We start from the raw sequence: 26,154 nt of genomic DNA, 5'->3' as shown, positions 1-26,154 counted from the left end.
TTAATTAAATCACTGCTTGGGCCATTAGCTCTAGCTTCTTATTGACTAACTCTTACATCTTAATTTAACCCTTTTCTATTGATCTCTGTATTGCCACGAGGCTGTGGCTTATGGGTAAAGTTCCGGTGTCTGTCTCCAGTGGCTCCATGGCTTCTCTCTGACTCTACCTTCTTTCTCCCAGCATTCCATTTAGTTTTTCCCACCTAGCTTTGTTCCCCTATAGCTCTGCTATAGGCCCAAAGCAGTTCCTTTATTAACCAATGATATTCACAGCATACAGAAGGGAATTCCACATCAAAGTCTATTTTGTTAGATATTAGGATAGCTACACCAGGTTGTTGGAAATTTTTTTCTCAACCCTTTATTCTGAGGTGATGTCTACCTTTGAGGTTCAGGTGTATTTCTTGTATGCAGTCGAAGGATAGATTATGTTTTCTTATCCAGTCTGTTCCTGTGTCTTATTATAGGTGAGTTGACTCCATTTATATTAAGGGATATTGATGAGCAGTGACTGCTAGTTCCTGTCATTTTAGTTTTTGTTGTTGGTGATGTTATTGTGTATATTTTTTCCTTCTTTGGGGTGTATTACTGTGAGATCATTTATTGCCTGTGTTTTTGTGGGTGTAGCTGACTTCCTTGTGTTGGAGTTTTCCCTCTAGTATTTTCTGTAGTGCTGGATTTGTGGCTAGGTATTGGTTAAATCTGGTTCTATTATGGAATATCTTGTTTTCTCCATTGGTAGTGATTGAAAGCTTTGCTGAGTATAGTAGTCTGGGCTGGCATCCGTGGTCTCTTAGTGTCTGCATAAGACTTGACCAGGACCTTCTGGCTTTCGTTGTTTCCTTTGAGAAGTCAGGTGTAATTCTAGTAGGTCTGCCTTTATATGTTACTTGGCCTTTTTCCTTCGCAGGTCTTAATATTCTTTCTTTATTCTGTATGTTTAGTATTTTGATTATTATGTAGCATGGGGACTTGTTTTTTTGTCCCAATCTATTTGGTGTTCTGTAAGCTTCTTGTACCTTCCTAGGGATATTCTTCTTTAGATTGGGAAAGTTTTCTTCTATGATTTTGTTGAATATATTTTCTGTGCCTTTTAGTTGGAGTTCTTCTATCCCTATTATTCTTAGGTTTGGTCTTTCATGTTGTGTCATATCTCTTGGATGTTTTATGTTAAGCTTTTGTTTAATATTTTCACCAACAAATCTATTTCCTTTATTGTATTTTCAACAACTGGGATTCTTTCTTTCATCTCTTGTATTCTGCTGTTTATGCTTGCATTTCTGGTTCCTGATTATTTATCCAGAATTTCCTTGGTTTGTGAATTTTTTTTTGTTGTCTCTATTTTGGTTTTCAAGTCTTGAATCATTTTTTCATGTTTGATGGCTTTTTTCTCTGATGTGTGCATGTATAGGTGTGTGTGTGTGTGTGTGTGTGTGTGTGTTTTAACCTGAAGTCAATGTCAGGTATCTTCATCCATTACTCTTTTTTTTTTTTTTTTTTTTGAGACAAGGTTTCTTTGTAGATTTGATGCCTGTCCTGGAGACCAGGCTGACCTTGAACTCACAGAGATCTACTTGCCCCATCCTCCCTGGGATTAAAGGCATGCACCACCACCACCCTCATCCATTACTCTTATACTTTGTTTTTTTGAGATGCCATCTGTCACTGGTCCCAGAGCACAGTGATTGGCTAGAAAGACAGGACAGCCTGTCTTTACTTCCTAGGCACAATAAATGCAGGTGTGCATTGCCATAACCTGGCTTTGTACATGGAATCGAGGGATCTAATCTCAGGTCTGCATGCTTACATACCATTGAGCCATTTTCCCAGCCCCTTAACTCTGTATGAACTCCAAGTCTTCCACCCTGCCACCCTGTCCCTGTAGAAAGCAGAGAGCAGGATGAGCGTGCATGACCCAGGGGCAGCGTCAAGTCATTTCTTGGTTCTTTCCTAGGTGGCAGACATGTTGTTGGAGCTCTGTGTAACTGAGTTAGAAGATGTGGCTACAGATTCACAGAGTGGCCGTCTTTCCTCCCAGCCTGTAGTGGTAGAGAGTAGCCATCCCTATACAGATGACACTTCCACCAATGGCACGGTGAAGATACCAGGTATGTGAACCAACCCTGGGAAGGCTGTGAGGGCCCCTGTCTGTGGAAGGCTTGTTTTACAGCTTCCTCCACAGGGGCAACCATTTCCCTCTTGTGAAAATAAGAAATAGGATCATCTCAGATCTTTTCCTGAAATCTTTGTCAAATAAAATGTAACACAGAAGCTGCACTATATTAGTTTTCTTTTTGTTGCTGTGATAAACACTGTTACCAAAAGTAGCTTGAGATTAAAAAAAGAGAGAGAGCTTATTTGACTTTTACCTCCGGGTTCCAGTCTGTGTTGAGTGGGAGCAGAATCCATGGAGCGATGGCGCTCACTGTGTTGCTCACTAGCTCATACTCAGCTAGCTTTCTCACGCAGCCAGACATGGCTGCTGTCTTGTCATTGTTTCTAGGCATTTTCAGTGGATACAGCGTACAGCAGCTGACTCTGGTGCACACACTGACACTTGGCTACAGTGGGGAAGTGCAAGGCTTCTACCCACAGCTCTTTTGAGCTCTCTGCAGTAGGCTGGGCCTCTCGCGTCAACTATCAGCCAGGCCAATCTGACCTGGCAGGTCCTCTGCTGACTCCAGGCTGTGCCAGGTTGATAGCTGCAGCTGACTAGAACATGCACCTAATAAATTTCATCTTGTCAGCTGTTAGATGAATGCCCTTTCCCTAAGACCTACGTTTGAAGTCTGCTGACCAGCTCTTTAGAAGCAATGCTCACATCCTGTGACATGAGTCGTCCTGGTGTCTAGCACTGCTGATGTACAATTCCAACAGGCTCTGTTCCTCGATAGTACACTTTCAGTTTCTCCTCCCCTTCCACTCCTCCCTTTCACCTGCTACATGACTTCTCTGGTGAGGCTTCAGGGGGCTGAACTTACCTTCCTTAGACCAACTCTGTTTTTGTAAACTCCCACAGTTCAGCATGTTCCTCAGCCTGGCCCTTCTGATTCAGGATTCAACAAGCTTTCTTGTTGGTTTCTACCAGCCTCATTAATGCACCTGTATCTGCACATCTCAGAGCATCAGTCATGCACCTGTATCTGCACATCTGAGTGTCAGTAATGCACCTGTATGTGCACATCTCAGAGTGTCAGTAATGCACCTGTATCTACACATCTCAGAGCGTCAGTAATGCACCTGTATCTGCACATCTCAGAGTGTCAGTAATGCACCTGTATCTGTACATCTGAGTGTCAGTAATGCAACTGTATCTGCACATCTCAGAGTGTCAGTAATGCACCTGTATCTGCACATCTCAGAGTGTCAGTAATGCACCTGTATCTGCACATCTGAGTGTCAGTAATGCACCTGTATCTGCACATCTCAGAGTGTCAGTAATGCACCTGTATCTGTACATCTGAGTGTCAGTAATGCACCTGTATCTGCACATCTCAGAGTGTCAGTAATGCACCTGTATCTGCACATCTCAGAGTGTCAGTAATGCACCTGTATCTGCACATCTCAGAGTGTCAGTAATGCACCTGTATCTGCACATCTCAGAGGGTCAGTAATGCACCTGTATCTCTACATCTTAGAGTGTCAGTCATGCACCTGTATCTGCACATCTTAGTCAGTAATGCACCTGTATCTGCACATCTCAGAGCGTCAGTAATGCACCTGTATCTGTACATCTCAGAGCGTCAGTAATGCACCTGTATCTGTACATCTCAGAGCGTCAGTAATGCACCTGTATCTGCACATCTTAATCAGTAATGCACCTGTATCTGTACATCTCAGAGCGTCAGTAATGCACCTGTATCTGTACATCTGAGTGTCAGTAATGCACCTGTATCTGTACATCTCAGAGCGTCAGTAATGCACCTGTATCTGCACATCTGAGTGTCAGTAATGCACCTGTATCTGCACATCTCAGAGCGTCAGTAATGCACCTGTATCTGCACATCACAGAGTGTCAGTAATGCACCTGTATCTGCACATCTCAGAGTGTCAGTAATGCACCTGTATCTGCACATCTCAGAGTGTCAGTAATGCACCTGTATCTGCACATCTCAGAGTGTCAGTAATGCACCTGTATCTGCACATCTTAAAGCGTCAGTAATGCACCTGTATCTGCACATCTTAGAGCGTCAGTAACGCACCTGTATCTGCACATCTGAGTGTCAGTAATGCACCTGTATCTGCACATCTCAGAGTGTCAGTAATGCACCTGTATCTGCACATCTTAGAGCGTCAGTAATGCACCTGTATCTGCACATCTCAGAGTGTCAGTAATGCACCTGTATCTGTATATCTTGGAGTGTCAGTAATGCACCTGTATCTGCACATCTTAGTCAGTAATGCACCTGTATCTGCACATCGCAGAGTGTCAGTAATGCACCTGTATCTGCACATCTCAGAGTGTCAGTAATGCACCTGTATCTGCACATCTCAGAGTGTCAGTAATGCACCTGTATCTGCACATCAGAGTGTCAGTAATGCACCTGTATCTGCACATCTCAGAGTGTCAGTAATGCACCTGTATCTGCACATCTCAGAGTGTCAGTAATGCACCTGTATCTGCACATCTCAGAGTGTCAGTAATGCACCTGTATCTGCACATCTTAGTCAGTAATGCACCTGTATCTGCACATCTTAAAGCGTCAGTAATGCACCTGTATCTGCACATCTGAGTGTCAGTAATGCACCTGTATCTGCACATCTCAGAGGGTCAGTAATGCACCTGTATCTGCACATCTCAGAGTGTCAGTAATGCACCTGTATCTGCACATCTTAGTCAGTAATGCACCTGTATCTGCACATCTGAGTGTCAGTAATGCACCTGTATCTGCACATCTCAGAGGGTCAGTAATGCACCTGTATCTGCACATCTCAGAGTGTCAGTAATGCACCTGTATCTGCACATCTTAGTCAGTAATGCACCTGTATCTGCACATCGCAGAGTGTCAGTAATGCACCTGTATCTGCACATCTCAGAGTGTCAGTAATGCACCTGTATCTGCACATCTCAGAGTGTCAGTAATGCACCTGTATCTGCACATCAGAGTGTCAGTAATGCACCTGTATCTGCACATCTCAGAGTGTCAGTAATGCACCTGTATCTGCACATCTCAGAGTGTCAGTAATGCACCTGTATCTGCACATCTCAGAGTGTCAGTAATGCACCTGTATCTGCACATCTTAGTCAGTAATGCACCTGTATCTGCACATCTTAAAGCGTCAGTAATGCACCTGTATCTGCACATCTGAGTGTCAGTAATGCACCTGTATCTGCACATCTCAGAGGGTCAGTAATGCACCTGTATCTGCACATCTCAGAGTGTCAGTAATGCACCTGTATCTGCACATCTCAGAGTGTCAGTAATGCACCTGTATCTGCACATCTCAGAGTGTCAGTAATGCACCTGTATCTGCACATCTTAGTCAGTAATGCACCTGTATCTGCACATCTTAAAGCGTCAGTAATGCACCTGTATCTGCACATCTGAGTGTCAGTAATGCACCTGTATCTGCACATCTCAGAGGGTCAGTAATGCACCTGTATCTGCACATCTCAGAGTGTCAGTAATGCACCTGTATCTGCACATCTTAGTCAGTAATGCACCTGTATCTGCACATCTTAGTCAGTAATGCACCTGTATCTGCACATCTCAGAGTGTCAGTAATGCACCTGTATCTGCACATCTCAGAGTGTCAGTAATGCACCTGTATCTGCGCATCTGAGTGTCAGTAATGCACCTGTATCTGCACATCTCAGAGGGTCAGTAATGCACCTGTATCTGCACATCTCAGAGTGTCAGTAATGCACCTGTATCTGCACATCTCAGAGTGTCAGTAATGCACCTGTATCTGCACATCTTAGTCAGTAATGCACCTGTATCTGCACATCTTAAAGCGTCAGTAATGCACCTGTATCTGCACATCTGAGTGTCAGTAATGCACCTGTATCTGCACATCTGAGTGTCAGTAATGCACCTGTATCTGCACATCTCAGAGGGTCAGTAATGCACCTGTATCTGCACATCTCAGAGTGTCAGTAATGCACCTGTATCTGCACATCTCAGAGCGTCAGTAATGCACCTGTATCTACACATCTCAGAGTGTCAGTAATGCACCTGTATCTGTATATCTTAGAGTGTCAGTAATGCACCTGTATCTGCACATCTTAGAGCGTCAGTAATGCACCTGTATCTGCACATCTCAGAGGGTCAGTAATGCACCTGTATCTGCACATCTTAAAGCGTCAGTAATGCACCTGTGTCTGCACATCTGAGTGCCAGTAATGCACCTGTATCTGCACATCTCAGAGTGTCAGTAATGCACCTGTATCTGCACATCTCAGAGTGTCAGTAATGCACCTGTATCTGCACATCTTAGAGCGTCAGCTGCTGTTGCTGCTCAGCACCAAGGTTATTGCTCCATTGGAGGTTGTGAAGTAGTACTGTTGGCTGAACTGCTTCCTTCTTACTTATCAACTTGAGTACTTTAGAAAGGTGTTTTCCCTCACTTTTTAGTTTGCTATCTAGGGAAACTGTCTACGAGAAAGGCAGGATACAGTGTGGAGCTGCACGTGGATGATGTGAGCGACATCTGCACGAAGGGCGGGGACGTCAACTTTGTGTTCACTGGCTTCTCTGTGAATGGAAAGGTTTGGCTCCAGGCTCTGTCTGCTCTTCTCTACATTGCTCTGTTGTGTGCCACCTCCTGTCACCCTTACAGAAGTGGGGCTCTTGCGCTTCTAGGTCACCCACAGTGAGCTCCAGGGGTCTGTGCTTTGTGGTAACCTGGGGTCTGCTTGATTGTGGGGCATGGCCTGTGGTGGGGTGCAGAAAGGGAAGGGCAAATGCCCAGGACCGGAGTCGTTGCGCTTGCTGTGTGAGAGCGAGGTGCACTTCCTCCGGGGAAGCTCCTTCCACCCCTTCTCTCGGAGCTGCTCTGGGGAGCTGCTGGCGCCCTGGGCAGTGAGTGCTGCTTCGTGTGTGTGTGTGTGTGTGTGTGTGTGTGTGTGTGTCTGCTCCCAGCTCCATTCTCAGTGGAGCCCTCGTTCTTCCTCCCGCCGACCCCCAAGTAGAGATGAGGGCTCTGCTGGCGAGGGTCCAGTGTGTAGACCTAGAAGTGCTCTTTTGTGCTGGAAGTGAGGCCCTCAAATGTCTCCTGTGGGTTTCTTACTGCAAGAGGGGATCTTGGGTATTTTTCTTTCTTAGAGATTTGTAAAATAATGATACATTTTAAAAAAGATTTTTAATTATGTGTGGATATGTATGTTTGAATGTGGGTGTCCTTGGAGGCCAGAGGCATTGGATCACCCTAGACCTGGAGTTAAAACAGTTCCAAACTGCCTGATGTGGGTGCTGGGAACTTAACTCCAGGCCCCTGCAAGAGCAGTGCTCACTGTTAAGCAACCACTGAGCAGCCTGCAGCCCCACTGTGGTACACATGCTGTCTTACATTCAGTGATGCAGCATTTTACTGTCCTTGTCCCCTCTTCACCAGTCCTGACTACATCCTCCTCAGAGAGGCCCTTGACACAAAGAAAAATGTTTTAGGTGCCACTTTGTGCGCAGGAGCATGAAACAGGGGCCTTGACTCCTTGGCTGGCTGAGCTGCCCATTGGGTCCTGATGTCCTCCTTCTCATAGGTCCTCAGCAAAGGGCAGCCCCGGGGGCCTGCAGGAGTTCAGGTGTCCCTGAGAAGCACAGGCACTGATGCAAAGGTCCAGTTCACAGTCACACAGCCTGGCGGAAAGTGAGTGGCGTCCTGGAGTCTAGTGTGGTTGCTTGGGTTGAGGGGGTGGGTGGGCTCAGACCCTGATCTGGCTCTTAAGCAAGTTCATGCTTTTGGAACACCACATTCCCTGAAGTGGGAGTCATCTGACCCACTGTGCAGGTGGGTGATTAATTACCAGCCACTGTCTGTAAAGGCTGTGCCCCAGCCTGGGTTTGAATGGGCTCCTCCATTTGCCTTTGGCTTGGGACAGCCACTTTACCCCACTGCTTTGCTTTTCTAATTTACGGATGAAGGTAAAGAGAGGTTCCTGGGAAGACAAGTGTGATTGTTTCAGATTGGCCAGGTGGTGCTAATGAGCGTGTGCTGACCACAGACTAACACAGTTAGGGTTCAGAGACAGCGTTTTATCATTTACATGGAAACCATTTTGTAGTTGGATCTGGTGGCTGCTTAGTTAACCTGGCGGAATGAAACGTAAAGAGCTGTTTACTGAGCTGTGCAGTGGGGGAGCACGGCTGTAGCTGTGAGCAGATGTGCTGGATTAACACCAGAGTAATCGGAGCTGATACTTATGCAAACGTTTAGAGCATTGCTACTTCAGCCTGCAAACCCAACCAACGTGGTAACTGCAGCTAATAGTCAGCTTCTAGTGTGTTATCCAACGTCAAAGTCGCCATTGATCGGCTGTCCCTGATCAGTGCCTGGTCTTGGTCTAGAGTAGCACCCAGCTGTTCTTCTTCCTGGCCCAGCCTAGACTGAGTGTCCTTCAGCCAGGTTCTTGGAACCAGAAGGGCCTCGGTTTTCCAGAATTTGAAATGTTTTTCATACATACAATGTTTTGTTTCTCAGTGCTAATAATCACAGCTGACAGGAGGGAGGCTCTATCTGACTCATGGTTTCAGACCATGGGCATTTAGCTTTCATGTTTCTGGGCCCCCTGCCCCAGTGACACACTTCCTGCACCGAGGCCCCACCCCCTACCTAGTGACACTCCTGTAGTGACAGCTTCTTCTCTGAGGCCTGTCCCTCTGTGTTCCCCACCACCTCCAATGGTTCATCCTGTCCCGAATCCGTCAACGGCTGCTCTGTTGGTTAGGCAAACCCTCTAACCCTGTACTGGGAACCGAGACCACAGCACACGTGCCTTCAGGGACATGTGAACATGGACTTCATTTCGTCTGTGCGTGTCTTAAGCATGCAGGCTGAAGTTCCCATCCAGAATTTTAAATAATTACTACAGTACACAATTCAGTGGTGTAGAATTTTCTACTTTTGTGGTATCGTATTGGTACTCAAAAAGTTCTGGATCTTGGATTTCTGATGTTCAAATGAAGGATGCCCCAGCTGTAGTTTGTTGCAGACCTGACCAGGAGGTGTCTTAAGCTCCTTTGCCCTGAACTGTCTTAAGCAGTGCTCAGAGCGCATGTTGGGACCTGGGGAGTAGAAAGGCTAAATTAACAGTGCCAGAAAACAGTGGCCTCTTCAGCTTTATTGTAGCAAAGTAATTCTCAAGCCCTGTCCGGACGGCGGCGTTTCATAGACCACGGGAGAGTGCAATTACTGCCTGTAGTAAGTTCCTTGTGGCAAAATTAGCTTCTGATTGGCAGGTGCCTTGTTCAGATGGAGCCTGGTATGGCTCTGGCTGTAGCCTTTGCAGTCCCGTCTCAACTGGCCGTGGCCTTAGCTCATCTGGAGTTTCTAGAAGTCCGCTTATTGGCCGATGGCTTCGTCACAGTTGTCTGTGAGAGAGGTCACTGACCTTGTTCAGAAGAGGGCATTGCATCCTCTGGACCTGGGGTCACCTGCACTCAGAACCAAACCTGGGTCCTCTGGAAGAGCAGCCAGTGCTCTTAGCCATGAGACAGCTCTCTGGCGCCTACCTTGAATTTTCAGCTTTCCTGCCTCGGCCTCCTGAATAAAGGAATTACAGGTGCATGTCACTATGCCTGGCTTTAGGGCCTCTCTGTATTAGCTATCTGCCCCAGCCTGGGGCACAGCTCCTCCCTTCCCACTCCTTAGCTTTTAGCTATTTTTTTCTCCTCCCCATCCCTGTTCACGTCAATCAAGCCTGCTGATTATTGTGAGCTTACGCCAGGACTCCTGGAGCCGCGGGGAGTGTTGGCTCACTGTGTGCTAGCAGTGTGCAGAGTGGCTTTCCTTGCTTCCTGGCACACGGGGAGTGTTCAGTGAGTGAGTTTGGACAGAACTGGATTGAGTAGCTCTTGGAAGCCTACAGTAATTCCCGCATAGTCCCTGTCTAAAACCTGGGTTAAGTGATGTGCTGTTCTGTGTTTCTCAGGTTTGCATTTTTTAAAGTTCTTCCTGGAGATTATGAAATCCTTGCAACCCATCCGACCTGGGCTCTGAAGGAGGTGAGCTTCGTCCCGTGTCTGTGGGTGCGCTATTTGGAAGCAATTGTGGGGATGAGTTTGGGATATGAAATAAGTCATAGTGTTCTCCAGATACCTTGAAAGAACCGGGTGCTGAAGATGTAGGTGTTACGAGAGAAAACTCCCCTGCCACAGTGGGTGCCTCTGCTTTTGGCTTCTTCTTTAGGTGACAGTTGTGACATTCTCTGCCATCCACTGTCACTGTATTGAGCTAAGTCAACACCAGAAATTCCCAGTGAAGTTTGTTCTTTTTCTGTCTAAAACAGAAATCGATAATATGCTAATATTCTAGAGGCCTATTGTCCACGTTCCCGGGGAGAGGGAGATCTCAAACAGCCTATGATTGTTCAGGGAGAATGGGTTGCGTGTCGTCCTATCTGAGTGTCAGTGTCTTGTGAGTGGCAGCGTCATGTCTGAGTGTCAGCAGCAGCAGTGAGCGTGCAAGCCAGAGAAAACTTCTTGTTTCAAGGAAAGAAACAACAGTGCTTTCCTTTTTGGTTGAAATTTTCAACTTTATTCTGCTTGGTATTGAAAATTTAATCAGACATGACTGAGTAGTAGCAGTGTTCATTGAAAGAGTGTCTAAGCAAGGTGTGATAGCTTGTGCCTGTAATTCTAGTACCTGGGATACTGAAGCAGAAGGATCACAATGAGCTTTGTAGTCTGGGCTCCAATGTGAATTTTAGATCAGCCTTGGCTATAGAGTGAGACCTTAACTCAAAAAAAAAAAAAAAAAAAAACACCCCAAAGACTATCTAAAAGATTATAAGTGCTTGAAATGTCATATAAAGGCTGATTCTATCATCTTATAGTTATTGAATGTTTTTGAATACAAATAAATAATAAAGCAAAGCATGATATGATAAGTTCGGCTAACAGTTACTTGGCAGGGTCAGTGCTTCTGGCCCTGGTTCTGTTTTGTCAACATGGGGTGTTGGCTACCCTGAGGGAGCAGGGGCTCTGGCCCTGGGTTTGTCTCTGTCAGATTTTGGTTAGCAGGGGCATTGCACGGTGTCTGGGGATTGCATTCTGTCCGTATGAAGCCGCTCTGCAACAGAAAGGGAAAACCAGCCTGCTCATTAAAACACAAATTGGAGGGGTTCGAGAGATGGCTCAGGGTAAAGGTACATGCTGCCAGGCCTAAAAGCCTGGGACCCACATGGTGAAAGGAGAGATTCCTAGTTGCCCTCCAACTTCCCATGTGTGCTATGGCATGGCCCCACCCCCCAACATATAAATATTTCTATATTAAGAAGTGTGGGGTGATGGTGGCACACGCCTTTCATCCCAGTACACCAGAGGCGGAGGCAGGTGGATCTCTGTGAGTTCCAGGACAGCCAAGGTGCTTACAGAGAGATACCCTGTCTCAAAAAACAAACAACAAGAAGTTGGACTGTGACAGGGACGTGAAGGAAGGAGGGGTCCGTCAGTGTGGGGTCACCACCCACATGGGTGGGTGCCCCATCTCACACTTCCTTTCATCACTTCACATAGAAAAGAAGAAATTGCAGGGCTCAGTGGGTAGTGCTCGCCATGCAGACATGACAGCTTGAGTTTCGGTCTCAAAACCCATGTGAAAGATTGTCTGCAATCCCAGTGCTCCTTGGGGAGATGGGAGGAGAATCCCTTAGCTCCCGGGCCTCCCAGACTGGTGCACACAGCTGAAACCACAAGCAGCTCTGCCTCAAGCGAGGTGGAAGGAAGGCTGGGACTGCCACCTCAGGTTGTCCTCTGACCCCCACATGCACTCCATGACATGCGCATCTGCAGTCAACACATGAACACACAGTGGCTGTGTTGTTTTCGGCAGCCAGCCCTCCTTGGCTGAGGGTTAAATATTCATTGCTTCAGCCAGTCTCAGATTCAACCAGCTATGGATTGGATATACGTAGGCATTTTTCTTATTCTTGATTCTCAAATGGTAAATACTGCTTGTTTGTTGGATATGGAAACTAATGGAGGTTTAGTATTGGGGAGATGTGTATAGCCTCTGTACATGCAGTATGCTGTTTTAAAAGGACTGGGTACCTGAGGCTGTCTGAGTTTGGGATGCCCGTGTCTGTAATTTTATTATGAATTCTGTGTTCATACTGCCTTTTTAGTTAAAAATTTAAACATGTCCTTCTGTTGCTGAGTGTTCTGGAAGGACTTATTATTTTTGTCTGTTTCCTTTTGAGACTGTCACATTGTATCCCAGGGTGTCCTCAAATTCACAGTCTTCTTCCTACTCCTGTGTTGGGCTGTCAGGGTTTAGCACTGTTGAACTAAGAACTCCTCCTTCTTCTAGGCAAGTACCACGGTGAGGGTGACGAACTCCAATGCTCATGCAGCCGGCCCCCTTTTAGTGGCTGGCTATAATGTGTCTGGCTCTGTCCGCAGTGACGGGGAGCCCATGAAAGGGGTGAAGTTTCTTCTCTTTTCTTCTTTAGTAAACAAAGAGGTAAGCATAGATCGGGGGTGGGGAGTGGCAGGTTGGGACTTGCTGTTGACCATACCAGTAGTGGTTGGTTTGTGACCTGGATGTTTAAGAACACCATATCTCCATGGACTGTCTGCACCGCGAGGCCGTGGAGCTGGGAGATGCTTGGGTTCTGGCCAGGCTCACACAGTGTCAGGTTCTACCACCTGTTGCTCTGTGGCATCTTGGGTGTGTCACTTTTCTTCCTTGGCCAGTTTTCTTATTGTTGGGGAGATGCCTCACCAGTTTTCCTAAGAAGACTGCCCATTTTTAACTTCTGAGGCCGGGTGTAGAGATTTGTGTTCCATTTGCCTGCTTAAATTAACCTCTTGTAAGAAACCCATGCATTGACCTCTAGAAGCTGGCCTGGTCTTGTTTGTGGCTGTTGGGTAATCGGAACATGGGAATTTCTTCTTCTCTGACATAGGATGTCCTGGGCTGCAATGTGTCCCCGGTGTCCGGGTTCCAGCATCCAGATGAGAGCCTGGTTTATCTGTGCCATGCGGTCTCCAAAGAAGACTGCTCGTTTTCTTTCTATTCCTTGCCGAGTGGGGGCTGCACTGTGGTGAGTGAGTGGGTTTCTCTGTACAGGACACTGTGGCGTGAGACGAGCCCTGCCCTTTGGGCGTTCTGTGAGTCAGCTTTCTGTATGACGACACCCCTGAGCTGAGCCAACCGAAAGGACTAAAGGTTTATCTTGGATCATGGTTTCAGTTTCTGGCTGATTACCCTCTTGCTTTTGGGACTGAGGTGAGGCAGTAGGGTGTGGTTGAAGTCTGTGGTAGAGGAAATCTATTCAGTTCCTTCAGGCCCTGCTTCCTACAGGTGCTGCCACGTCCCAGCCCAGGAGCGGCCTTTTCACGTGGCAGCACGGCCCTCCTGCCGCCACATCCACAGTTATCCTGGGACACGTGTGGCACATGGACTGCGTGTTGGATGTGCCTGCTAGTGCATAGGATTTGGGGGCATTTCAGATCCAAATCAGTAGTAGATATTGAATAGTCAAATAAATGGTGAGCCTGTATCCATGAGCAATCAGCCAAGCAAGGATAGATTGACTGTCCCTAAAGCTAAAATCCCATATCTAAAACACTCTAAAATCTGAGTACACTATTGAGTTTGCCATCAGGTTTTGTCTCTTTGTCTGTACTATGTGTGTGGAATGCAGTGGATCTCAAGTTCAGACTTGGACTTGCCCACAAGATGTCTTATCATGCACTGCAGGCAGTCCTGCATCTGAGCAGCTCAGTGGGGATACCCTGGGGATCACAGCCCGAACTGACATGAGACATGGAGCACAGGGCTCCACTAGACCAGCAGCTGGGATTCACATTCCTCTGGGTGTGTTGGCTGCTAGGCCCAGGTGAATACTGACTGTGGAATTGTGCGGTGCATTCTTCATAATCACCAGACCCCTCCTTCTAGGTGCCCTTCTACAGAGGAGAGAGGATCACCTTCGATGTGGCACCTTCCAGGCTTGACTTCACTGTGGAGCACGACAGCCTGAGACTCGAGGTGAAGCTGCGTCGTGCCCTGGAGGCAGGCGTTTGGGATCCTAGCTCTGGGCGCAGATGTTGCAAACTTGTCCACATCAGCATCCTGCCCAGGATGACTGTTGGAGGACGTGGACTCTGTGCCCTAGCCTGGGGTACACTAGATATCCCACCTGTCTTACACAGTGTCTTCATCTCGCAGAGCTAGCTGGAGTCTGGTCAGCGCTGCTCTTTCAGTGAGGTTGCCCACTGAGTGCCTGGCTTGTGCTTTGGGTTCTGTTCTGTATTGGCCATGCAGTGTGGGCTTAAGTGGCCAATGGTTTTTCTGGAAGTTGCATTTTGTGACGGGAAGAGCCAGTGCCTGTTTAGATAAGCAAGTTAGTCAGTGTGCTAGAGGAAGCACACACTGTCTGGACAGAAGAAGGGCTGTGCAGCTCAGGATGAGGACGCAGGGCTGCATGTGCCATCAAGAGTCCCCTCTGAAAGTGACACCGGGCTACCGCCTAAAGGGGAGTTATCCCTAAAATGTGTGGTGAGTGCAAAGGTCTCAAGGCAGGAGTGCTCCTGAGGAGGTCAGGGGAGCTGTAGTGGAGGGGAGGACGGAGCTTGGAGAGTTGATGGTGTAGACCTTGGTTGGCCACTTCTCTCCAATGCTGCTGGGACTTGGGTATTGCTGAGGAGAGGTGATGAGGAAAGCTGGCCTGGGCAGTAACCATGTGAGCTCAGGAGAGCATGGCCCTCAGGGGATGGTGAGATGTTCAGAAGACATGGTAAGTGTGTTTTCATTGTTCTTCTGTGTCTTTGCTTACAGACATGGAAGTGGTCCCTGCTGGCAGCTTGCAACACAGAGGAAGCGCCCTAAGGGGGGTACTTGGCAGTTGTGCTAGTGAAAAGTTATTCTCGGATTGTTTTATGATGCACTGAGAAGCAGCCCTCTAAAATAGCAGTCAAGGGAGCTGGCCCCGCCGTCTAAGGTTGCATTAGGACACCTAAGTCCAGGAGGCCAGGAGGATGAACACGGAGCCTTATTGCCAGCATTGGCCTTGCAGGAAGGGTGTGACAGGTCCTTGGGCAAAGTACCAGACAGTGGTCAGATGCAGGCTTTAACCCGCAGTGTGTAGAGTTTCAAGTGAGGGCCTAAAATGTTCCATCAGGCCAGGGAAGCTTCCCCATTTCATCTGTGTGCTTCAAGCACCTGGCACGTAGTAAGCGTTGAAAACATCTGTTGGACTTGTGAGTTGATAAGTGGATAAATAGCCAGCTCAGATCTTACCTTCAGAAGATTATCCCTGAATCAAATGGAAGCCATTTTCTTACTCCTCCTCTCCCCTCTGCACACTCTTCCTGTTTTTGGTTTGAGACAGAACCATTATGATCCTCCTGATTAGCCAGTTGAGTACTGAGATCACAGGCAGGTGCCGCCTGGGTGCCGAGTGCCACCGTGCCCTGCAGTTATACCTGGTGCTTGCAGTCCAAGGGCGTTTTGATGTGCCAGGCTAAAGTTTTGCCTCTTTGCAGCTCTCTCTCAAATAATGCATACTTCGTAGCATGGGGCTGAGGCAGGACGGGCTCCACTGAGCCTAACCAGAGGGAAATGAGATGTAGGGAATCAGTCGGGCCTTTTAGATGCTGAGGAGTTTGAAGATAGAAAATTGGGTTGGTGATATCTCACCCAGATAGCTCACCTGAGAAATCAAAGGTGGGGGCTTGGAGCTCAGTGCTACCCAGGAGAGCCCAGTCTTGGTGCTTGGACCAAACAGGGCACACACCGACAAGGCATGGGGCTGTGTGTTGAGAGACTTTGCAGATGAAGTATGGACTGAAGGAACCTGGCCTGGGATCTTAGCTGTGGGCTCTTGGACTTTGAAAGGGGAGGGTAGGTCACTGATCTTAGATAATATTGGTGGAGTAGGTTGGGGTTTCAGGTGATGCTGAAGGGACATGCTATGGGTGAAGGGAAGGGCTGTGGGTCACAAGTAATGTTGGGGGTGACAGGTTGGTGGTCTAGGGAGATGCTGGGGTCCCAGGAGATGCTAGGGGACAAGCTAGGGTCCCCGGGGACACCAGGGGACAGATAGGCAGGAGTTTCAGGAGATTCTGGGGGAGGGGTTGGGGTCCCAGGAGATTCTGGGGGACAGGCTGGGTCCCAGGAGATGCTCTGGGACAAGGTGGCTTGTATTTGAGAGGCTGGAGACAGGTGAGATTCACCAAAGTGGGGACATGTGGATGGGGCTGCGGAGGGAGCAGGAGAGGGCAAAGCTGGGGAAACCCACAATCCGGAAGCAGCAACCTGGCTTGGGGAGCGAGCCTGGCGGCTGTTTTTATTCCACTCTGGTGACCGTTCACCATCTGAGAGGATAGATGCTGTGAGGGAGAGGGGCCTGGCTGGAACTAGAGCTGCAAGGGCCAACACGTGGAGCCGTGGTGCTGGCCAGGATGGGGTCTTGGTGACTTGGGCATGTGAACACCTGTTCTTCACTTTGCAGCCCGTGTTCCATGTCATGGGCTTCTCTGTCACTGGGCGGGTCTTGAACGGACCTGAAGGAGAAGGTGTTCCAGAGGCTGTGGTCACCCTGAACAACCAGATTAAAGGTTAGTCACCCTGAACAACAGGTTAGAGGTGGGCAGGCATGGTGGTCCTCAGTGTGCTCAAAGGCTCCGCTTGAATCCTGGAACGATAGAGACACAAGGGACAGAATCTCCATGGGACACAAGCTTGGGCTTCTCTTTGATTCACGCACTTTGGTTTCACAGTCAGAACAAAAGCTGACGGCTCCTTCCGCCTAGAGAACATAACGACAGGGACGTACACCATCCATGCTCAGAAGGAGCATCTCTACTTTGAGATGGTCACCATCAAAATTGCACCCAACACTCCGCAGCTGGCAGACCTCATTGCTACTGGGTAAGTGTGCTGTCTGGTCAGGGTGACTACTGACCATGACCAAAAGCAACTTGAGGAGGGAAGGGTTTATCTGGCTAACACTTCCATATCACAGTCCATCACTGAGTGAAGTCAGGTAGGGATCTGGAGGCAGGAACTGAAGCAGAGGCCATGGATGGCTGACATCTGGCTTGCTCAGCCTCCTTTTTTATATATGCAGACCACCTGCCCAAGAGTGGCACCATCCTCGGTGAGCCGGGCTCTCCCACATCAGTTATCAGTCCAGAAAATGAACCACAGGCTTGCCTACAGGCCCATCTGGTGGGACCATTTTCTCAGTTGGGATTCCCTCTTCCCAAATGCTTCCAGCGTGTGTGAAGTGACATAAACTAGCCAACCACGGCTGTGTGCAGTCTTGGGAGCCTCCCAGCTCCTCTCTTAGCAGTGGTGGAGAAGAAAATGAGCCTTGACCTGACTGTATTTCTGCCCAGGATTCCCTCAGTTCCAGTAGCTCTCGAGAGTCTGCTGGCTTTCTTTTGGAAAGATGAGAGCTGAGTCTTAATAACTGAAGACACTTGCGTGTTGGACACTAAGGATTGATTTCTTTTGCTTTTAAGTTAAAATGTGTTTGTTAAAGTGGAAAAAAAAGGTGAAGGCGAATGTGCCTCCTGCCACACCTAACAACTTGAATCTGATCCCTGGGAGCCACGTGGTAGAAGAAGGGAATAGGCTTGTATAAGTTGTCCTTGACCTCCACATGTATACAAACACAATAAATAATCATATTTCTACTTCTGTCTGTCTGTCTTAGAAAAATCTCTCTGAAGTGAGCACTTTCCTTGTCTGATCCCAGAGGGCTTTGTTGGCTTTTCTGATGGTGGTGGGTGTGGAGGTGTTCTTGGAGATGTTTCCGGTTGTTGGTAGAGTTAACCATGTAGTCACTGATTACATGCATGTCAAGGACGGAATGGAAAGATATTTAGGGGTTTGCAGCCTAGAGAGGTGTTGCTGAGACAGGTGATGAGGGTTCAGGTTTGGTGCCACATGGCCACTAGGTGGCACACCCTCCTGCATCCTGATGATTGGCCTCCTAGGCTGGTCAGCTGGAGGTGGAATACCACCAGCATTGCAGGGGCTGGGGAGCCTGAATAGCTGAGGTCACAGGAACTAAGAAAGGAAGTGTTAGGGACAAGGACAAGGTGGTTGCTGACACCAAAGCTAGGAGCCTAGTCACCAAGGAAGCATTGCAACCCTTCAACTTTGAAGAAAGTCAGTTACCCTTAGAAAATAATTCTTGGGTTCAAGTCCTGTTGCTCTCCCCTCTGCTTTTGTGTTGGAGCATCCATGCTAGGTTTCAGCTGCAAGCTCCGTGAATGCTCCTGTGCGGCTGCTTTTGGTGTAGCCCTGTGCTGGGCTGCACATGTGACAGGGAGCTGAGCCCGAGTGGTAGGGATAGGTTGTCAGCGCCCAGCTCCCAAAGAGAGATGCTTCAATTTTGAATTGTGCCAGAAAGAGATTGGAGCGCTCTGAGAAGACATTGGGTAGATTGGGGTGGGGGTGGTAGCTCTGAGGCCTTAGGAGAACCAAGGGAAGAAGGTGCCGGGGTCCAGGCAGGAAGGCAGCATGTTCAGAGGGGAGGGAACTGGGTGGAAGGGGCTGAACCAGTGAGGCCAGAGGCTGGTGATGGGAAGCCTTTGACCACGTTCCTGAGGTACAGGGACAGCCTTGCCCACGGAGACCATGGGGTCAGCAAGGGCATTACAGAGATGGACTTTCTGCCTGCTGGGTGGGTAGGAACTGCTGGGAAGTCAGTGTTGGCAGATGGTGCAGATAGGAGCCGGTGGCAATCATCTGGAGGAGATGGGGCTGGGGTGCCTTTGCCCTGGGCGCTGGCAGGAGAGGAGAGGAGAAGCTGGCACCGCTGCAGAGTCAGTCGACATACTGCCAGGCCCCAGTTTATATCTGACCAACTGGTGTTTGTGTAATCTGATAATTAAGGTTACTTGTATTTGTTTTGTATGTGTGAGTGTGTCTACATGTATGTCTGTACACCATGTCTGTTCTATGCTCTTTGGAGGACAGAAGAGGGCGTCAGATCCCCTGGAACTGGAGTTGCAAACAGCTGTAAACTGTTGCATGGGTGCGGGGAATCAAACCCAGGTCTGTAAGAGTAGCTAGTGCTCTTAGCTGCTGAGTCCTCTCCCCAGCCTCAATTTTATTTTTTTAAATCTTATTACGCTTATTTATTTATTTATGAGTCAGTCATGTCGTGTCGTGCCCCCGCCCCTGTGTGTCCGTATATGTGCCGAGGCACTCATATGGAGACAGGTCTCTCCACAACATGGGTCTTGGGATTGAGCTCAGGTCATCAGGCTTGGCCGCAAGTGCCTTTCTACTCACTGGACCTTCTTGCTGACCCAAGGTTTATTTTCCTTTTAAATTAAGTTTTATTTTTGGTGTCTCCGTGTGTGCACATATGTAAATGGGTGTCTGGGGCCAGAAGATTGTCTCAGATCTGGAGCGGAATGAAAATGAGGACATGGCCGCTCCTAGGTGTGGGTAAGGAGAAGGTTTCTTGTAGATATGAGGGAAAGAACAGCCAGAGGCACCTGGAAGGGTCTGGACAGAGCATGGCGGTAGAATAGACCAGGCCACAAGTGGACAGAGAGCACAGTGGGGTAGGGGAGAGACTGAGAGTATGAGCAAAGAGTTGGAGGGGCCATGAGAGCACATGAGAAGGATGAGCTGGAGAAGCTGGGGAAGGGAACAAAGCTCGGGGCACAGGTGAGAAGTGCTGAGAGGAGCCAGGACTCTGGAACTGCCTGGAGGAGCCTGTCTGGAGAGCCTGAGGCCAGCACCTACTTTGATACGTTACTAGGCACCTCAGCCATTTGTCCTGAATTTCTTTGGGCCCTAACAGGAATTTCAGGGGGTTGTGGACCCCTGAGGTGGGTGCTGAGAATGCAGGTCCTGATTGTGTGCTCTTAACCACTGAGCATCTCCCCAGTTCTCATCTTTTTTTCCTTCTTTTTTTTTGTTCCTGTTTTTTTTTATTCTTTTTTAATTAAAATTTCCAACTGCTCCCCGTTTCCCATTTCCCTCCCCCTCCTCCCACATATTGCCCCCTCCCCCCGCTCCCCTCCCCCCTATCCCCACTCCACTTCTCCTCCCCCTAGTCCACTCCCCCTCCCTCTCGATACTGAAGAGCAGTCCAAATTCCCTGCTCTACAGGAAGACCAAGGTCCTCCCACTTCTATCTAGGTCCAGGAAGGTGAGCATCCAAACAGGCTACGCTCCCACAAAGCCAGTTCATGTATTAGGATCGAAACCTAGTGCCATTGTCCTTGGCTTCTCATCAGCCTTCATTGTCCGCCTTGTTCAGAGAGTCCAGTTTCAACCCATGCTTACTCAGTCCCAGTCCAGCTGGCCTTGGAGAGCTCCCAATAGATCAGTTCCATTGTCACAGTGGGTGGGTGCACGCCTCGTGGTCCTGATTTCCTTGCTTATGTTCTCCCTCCTTCTGCTCCTCATTTGGACCTTAAGAGCTCAGACGGTTGCTCCAAATTGGGTCTCTGTCTCTCTCTCGATCCATCGCCAGATGAAAGTTCCTGTGCCATTCTCCTTGGCCTCTCGTCAGCTCTCATTGTCCACCACATTCAGAGAGTCCGGTTTTATCCCATGTTTTTTTCAGTAGCAGTCCAGCTGGCCTTGGTGAGCTCCCAATAGATCGGCCCCCCTGTCTCAGTGGTTGGGTGCACCCCTCATGGTCCTGACTTCCTTGTTCATGTTCTCTCTCCTTCTGCGCCTCATTATAACCTTGGGAGCTCAGTCCGGTGCTCCAGTGTGGGTCTCTGTCTCTATCTCCATCCATCGCTAGATGAAGGTTCTATGGCGATATGCAAGATATTCATCAGTATGATTATAGGATAGGTTCATTTCAGGTTCCCTATCCTCAGGTGCCCCAATGAACTAACTGGGGACATTGCCCTGGGCATCTGGTAGCCATTCCAGGTTCAAGTCTCTTGCCAACCCTTAGGTGGCTCCCTTAACTAAGGTATGAGTTTCCCTGCTCCCCAATCCAACCTTCCTTTAACCCCAATCACCCCGATTCCCCCAGTTCCCCTCATTCTCTCCTTCACACTTTTCTCTCCCCATCACCCCTCATCCCCATCCCACCCCACCCCCCAAGATTCCAATTTTTTGCCCATCAATCTTGTCTATTTCCCATAGCTGGGAGGATATCTATATGTTTTTCCTTGGGTTTACCCTCTTGTTTAGCTTCTTTAGGATCACAAATTATAGACTCAGTGGCCCCTATCCATGGCTAGAAACCAATTATGAGTGAGTACATCCCATGATCTTCTTTTTGGGTCTGGGTTACCTCACTCAGGATCGTATTTTCTATTTCCATCCATTTGCATGCAAAATTTGAGAAGTCATTGTTTTTTACCGCAGAGTAGTACTCTAATGTATATATATTCCATACTTTCTTCATCCATTCTTCTATTGAAGGGCATCTAGGTTGCTTCCAGGTTCTGGCTATTACAAATAATGCTGCTTTTGTCATATGATAGGGCATCTCTTGGGTATATTCCCAAGAGTGGTATTGCTGGGTCCAGGGGTAGGTTAATCCCAATTTTTCTGAGAAACCGCCACACTGATTTCCAAAGTGGTTGCACAAGTTTGCAGTCCCACCAACAATGGATGAGGGTACCCCTTTCTCCACAACCTCTCCAGCAAATGCTATCCTTGGTGTTTTTGATTTTAGCCATTCTGACAGGTGTAAGATGATATCTCAAAGTTGTTTTGATTTGCATTTCTCTGATCGCTAAGGAGGTTGAGCATGACCTTAAGTATCTTTTGGCCATTTTAACTTCTTCTAATGAGAATTCTCTGTTCAGTTCAGTGCCCCATTTTTTAATTGGATTAATTATCCTTTTAAAGTCTAGTTTCTTGAGTTCTTTATATATTTTGGAGATCAGACCTTTGTCTGTAGTGGGGTTGGTGAAGATCTTCTCCCAGTCAGTAGGCTGCCTTTTTGTCTTAATGACAGTGTCCTTTGCTTTACAGAAGCTTCTCAGTTTCAGGAGGTCCCATTTATTCAATGTTGCCCTTAATGTCTGTGCTGCTGGGGTTATACATAGGAAGCGATCTCCTGTGCCCATATGTTGTAGGGTACTTCCCATTTTCTCTTCTATCAGGTTCAGTGCGTTGAGATTGATATTGAGGTCTTTGATCCATTTGGACTTGAGTTTTGTGCATGGTGATAGATGTGGATCTATTTTCATTCTTCTATATGTTGACATCCAGTTATACCAGCACCATTTGTTAAAGATCATTTCTTTCTTCCATTGTATAATTTTAGCTCCTTTGTTGAAAATCAGGTGTTCGGCTGCCGCGCTGGCATTTTCTCCTGGACACGGAGAGAGTGCGGAGTGCGGCTGCCAAGAGCGGAGCCCAGCAGTCCTGATTCTCTGAGTCGTGAAGAAGGAAGGCAGCAAGGGGGCTGGGGTTAGAGCCTGAGGCAAGGCTCTGCTCTTGCCACCGAGACAAGACCGGTGGCTCAGAAACCGGACGGCGGTGCAGGCCTCCACGGCTTCCAGGCTGAGGCCCCTGTTGAAGACCGCGCCTTACATGTGCAGACCTTGATGGAAGCCATCCAGATCTCCGAGGCTCCACCCACCAACCAGGCCATGGCAGCTGCCAGTGGGCAGAATGCTAGTCCCCAGAGTTCACAGCCCCCAACTGCCAATGAGGTGGCTGATACTGAGGTTTCAACAGCTGCTGCTAGGCCTAAGACAGGCTTTAAAGCTCAGAATACCAAGGGTCCAAATGATTTCTCTCAGGCACGTAATGCCAAGGAAATGCCCAAGAACCAGTCTAAGGCAGCCTTTACGTCACAGAATGGCACCGCTAAAGGCCCAAATGCTGCCTCTGAGTTTTCCCAGGCAGCAAGCGCAGGCAAATCAGCAGCTAAAAAGTCTGAAATGGCCTTTAAGGCCCAGAATACTAAGGCAGGCCCCAGTGCCACATACAATTTCTCTCAGTCTCCCAGTGCCAATGAGATGGCCAACAACCAGCCTAAGACAGCTACTAAGGCTTGGAATGATACCACTAAGGTCTCTGCAGCTGATGCCCAGATCCGGAATGTAAACCAGGCCAAGATGGCTGACTTAGGGACCAGCCCAGGTATCTCTGAAACTGATGGCGCAGCTGCACAGACCTCAGCAGATGGCTCCCAGGCTCAGAATGTGGAGTCCCGGACTATAATTCAGGGCAAGAAGACCGGCAAGATTAACAACTTGAATGTGGAGGAGAACAGCAGTGCGGATCAAAGACGGGCCTCACTGGCTTCAGGGAACTGGAGGTCTGCTCCAGTTCCAGTGACCACTCAGAACCCACCTGGCACACCCCAGAATGTGCTGTGGCAGACCCCACTGGCTTGCAGAACCTGTCAGGCTGGCAAAACCAGAAAACCAAGCAGACCCCACCAGCACGTCAGAGTCCCCCAGCTAGGCAGACAGCATCAGCTTGGCAGAACCCAGTTGCATGGCAGAATCCAGTGATCTGGCCTAACCCAGTGATCTGGCAGAATCCAGTGATATGGCCAAATGCCATTGTCTGGCCCGGTCCAATTGTCTGGCTAAACCCAATGGTCTGGCAGAATACAACTGGATGGCAGTCCCCACCCACCTGGCAGGCTCCCACCCAGCTGGCAGAACCCTCAAGATTGGCAAGGCCCTCCAGATTGGCAGTTACCCCATGACTGGTCACTGTCTCCTGACTGGGCAGTTCCCACTGATTGGCCTTATCCACCTGACTGGATCCCTGCCGACTGGCCAATTCCACCTGACTGGCAGAATTTACGACCCTCGCCCAATCTGAGATCCTCCCCCAACTCTCGTGCCTCACAGAACCAGGGTGCACCACAGCCCCGAGATGTGGCCCTTCTTCAGGAAAGAGCAAATAAGTTGGTCAAGTACCTGATGCTTAAAGACTACACGAAGGTGCTCATCAAGCGCTCAGAAATACTGAGGGATATCATCCGAGAATACACTGATGTTTATCCAGAAATCATCGAACGCGCCTGCTTTGTCCTGGAGAAGAAGTTTGGAATTCAGCTGAAGGAAATTGACAAAGAAGAGCACCTGTATATTCCCATCAGTACTCCTGAGTCCCTGGCTGGCATACTGGGAACGACCAAAGATACACCCAAGCTTGGTCTCCTCTTGGTGATTCTGGGCATTATCTTCATGAATGGCAACCGTGCAAGTGAGGCTGTCCTTTGGGATGCACTGCGCAAGGTGGGACTGCGTCCTGGGGTCAGACACCCCCTCCTTGGTGATCCAAGAAAACTTCTTACTTACGAGTTCGTGAAGCAAAAATACCTGGACTACAGACAAGTGCCCAACCTCAACCCTCCTGAGTATGAGTTCCTCTGGGGCCTCCGTTCCTACCATGAGACTAGCAAGATGAAAGTGCTGAGATTCATTGCAGAGGTTCAGAAGAGAGACCCTCGTGACTGGACCGCACAGTTCATGGAAGCTGCAGATGAAGCATTGGATGCTCTGGATGCTGCTGCTGCTGAGGCAGAGGCCTGCGCTGAAGCATGAACCCGCATGGGAATTGGAGATGAGGCTGTGTCTGGGCCCTGGAGCTGGGATGACATTGAGTTTGAGCTGCTGACCTGGGATGAGGAAGGAGATTTTGGAGATCCTTGGTCCAGAATCCCCTTTACCTTCTGGGCCCGATACCACCAGAATGCCCGCTCCAGATTTCCTCAGGCCTTTACTGGCCACATTATCATCCCCAGTGGTACAGCTACTGCCAACTTCGCCGCCAAATTCAGTGCCATTGGCTTCTTCTGGGTTGAGTAAAATGTCCAATCCTGCTCATCATTTGCAATAGTTTTCCCTCTGAGTAAGGCTGAAGCCTCAGATTCCTTCAGAACCCAGCTATCTAGAGAGCCACATCCTCTTGACTGAGTGGTATGCAAGATAAATTTATTTGCTATTCTATTACTTTTTTTTTCTTGTGTGTTGCCAAGTTTTGGTATCAGAAATAAATGTTGAAATTGCAAAGTGAAAAAAAAATCAGGTGTTCATAGGTTTGTGGGTTAATATCCAGGTCTTCAATTCAATTCCATTGGTCAACATCTCTGTTTTTATGCCAATACCAAGCTGTTTTCATTAATGTTGCTCTATAATAGAGTGTGAAGTCATGGATGGTAATGCCTCCAGAAGTTCCTTTATTGTATAAGATTGTTTTGGCTATCCTGGGTTTTTTGTTTTTCCATATAAAGTTGATTGTTGTTCTCTCAAGGTCTGTGAAGAATTTTGTTGGGATTTTGATGGGGATTGCATTTTTACTATGTTGATCCTCCCAATCCAAGAGCATAGGAGATCCTTCCATTTTTTGATATCCTCTTCAATTTTTTCTTCGAAGACTTAAAGTTCTTGTCAAATAGATCTTCACTTCCTTGGTTAGCATTACCCCAAGATACTTTATGCTATTTGTGGCTATTGTGAAAGGTCTTGCTTCTCTGATTTCCCTCTTTGCTTCTTTATCCTTTGTGTATAGTAGGGGACTGATTTTTTGGAGTTGATCGTGTATCCTGCCACATTACTAAAGGTGCTTATCATCTGTAGGCGTGTTTTGGTAGAGTTTTTGGGATCGCTCATGTAAACTATCATATTATCTGCAAATAATTAAAGTTTGACTTCTTCCTTTCCAATATTAATCCCCGTTCTCTTATGTTGTCGTATTGCTATTGCTAGAACTTCAAGCACTATATTGAAGAGGTATGGAGAGAGTGGATAGCTTTGCCTTGTTCCTGATTTTAGTAGAATGGCTTTGAGTTTCTCTCAATTTAATTTGATGTTAGCTGTTGGCTTGCTGTATATAGCTTTTATTATATTTAGGTATGATCCTTGTATACCCAATCTCTCCAAGACCTTTATTATAAAGGGGTGTTGAATTTTGTAAAATGCTTTTTCAGCATCTAATGAATTGATCATTTTTTCTTCCAGTTTATTTATATGATGGATTACATTGATATATTTGCATGTGTTGAACCAGCCCTTCCTCTCTTGGATGAAGCCTACTTAATCATAATGTATAATTTTTTCGATGTGTACTTGG

General features: G+C 48.0%; 2 protein-coding genes across 2 annotated transcripts in view; both read left to right on the top strand.

The window, feature by feature from the left end:
- Positions 1 to 22,503, top strand: part of LOC130868901 (BOS complex subunit NOMO1-like) — a 34,392-nt gene extending 11,889 nt beyond the window's left edge. The window contains exons 6-15 of the mRNA XM_057760902.1: positions 1,955 to 2,108; positions 6,576 to 6,709; positions 7,700 to 7,806; positions 10,088 to 10,160; positions 12,466 to 12,618; positions 13,064 to 13,201; positions 14,062 to 14,151; positions 16,616 to 16,721; positions 16,884 to 17,034; positions 22,398 to 22,503. Of these exons, the coding sequence (XP_057616885.1) occupies positions 1,955 to 2,108; positions 6,576 to 6,709; positions 7,700 to 7,806; positions 10,088 to 10,160; positions 12,466 to 12,618; positions 13,064 to 13,201; positions 14,062 to 14,151; positions 16,616 to 16,721; positions 16,884 to 17,034; positions 22,398 to 22,491 (1,200 nt within the window). The 3' untranslated portion in view covers positions 22,492 to 22,503. The remainder of the gene's footprint in view (positions 1 to 1,954; positions 2,109 to 6,575; positions 6,710 to 7,699; positions 7,807 to 10,087; positions 10,161 to 12,465; positions 12,619 to 13,063; positions 13,202 to 14,061; positions 14,152 to 16,615; positions 16,722 to 16,883; positions 17,035 to 22,397) is intronic.
- A 47-nt stretch (positions 22,504 to 22,550) lies between these two features.
- On the top strand, positions 22,551 to 25,097 carry LOC130868885 (melanoma-associated antigen D1-like; the record flags this gene model as incomplete). Its single annotated transcript, XM_057760888.1, is given in 3 exon segments — positions 22,551 to 23,454; positions 23,457 to 23,716; positions 23,718 to 25,097. Coding segments are annotated over 3 exon segments (2,337 nt in total), but the record flags the coding sequence as incomplete, so codon positions are not given.
- Positions 25,098 to 26,154: the final 1,057 nt, after the last annotated feature.

The sequence above is a fragment of the Chionomys nivalis genome (genome assembly GCF_950005125.1).
Source record: "Chionomys nivalis chromosome 23 unlocalized genomic scaffold, mChiNiv1.1 SUPER_23_unloc_1, whole genome shotgun sequence".
Lineage (NCBI taxonomy): Eukaryota > Metazoa > Chordata > Mammalia > Rodentia > Cricetidae > Chionomys > Chionomys nivalis.
The sequence above is the reverse complement of the archived record's forward strand: the minus strand, read 5'-3'. Positions and strand labels throughout refer to the sequence as shown.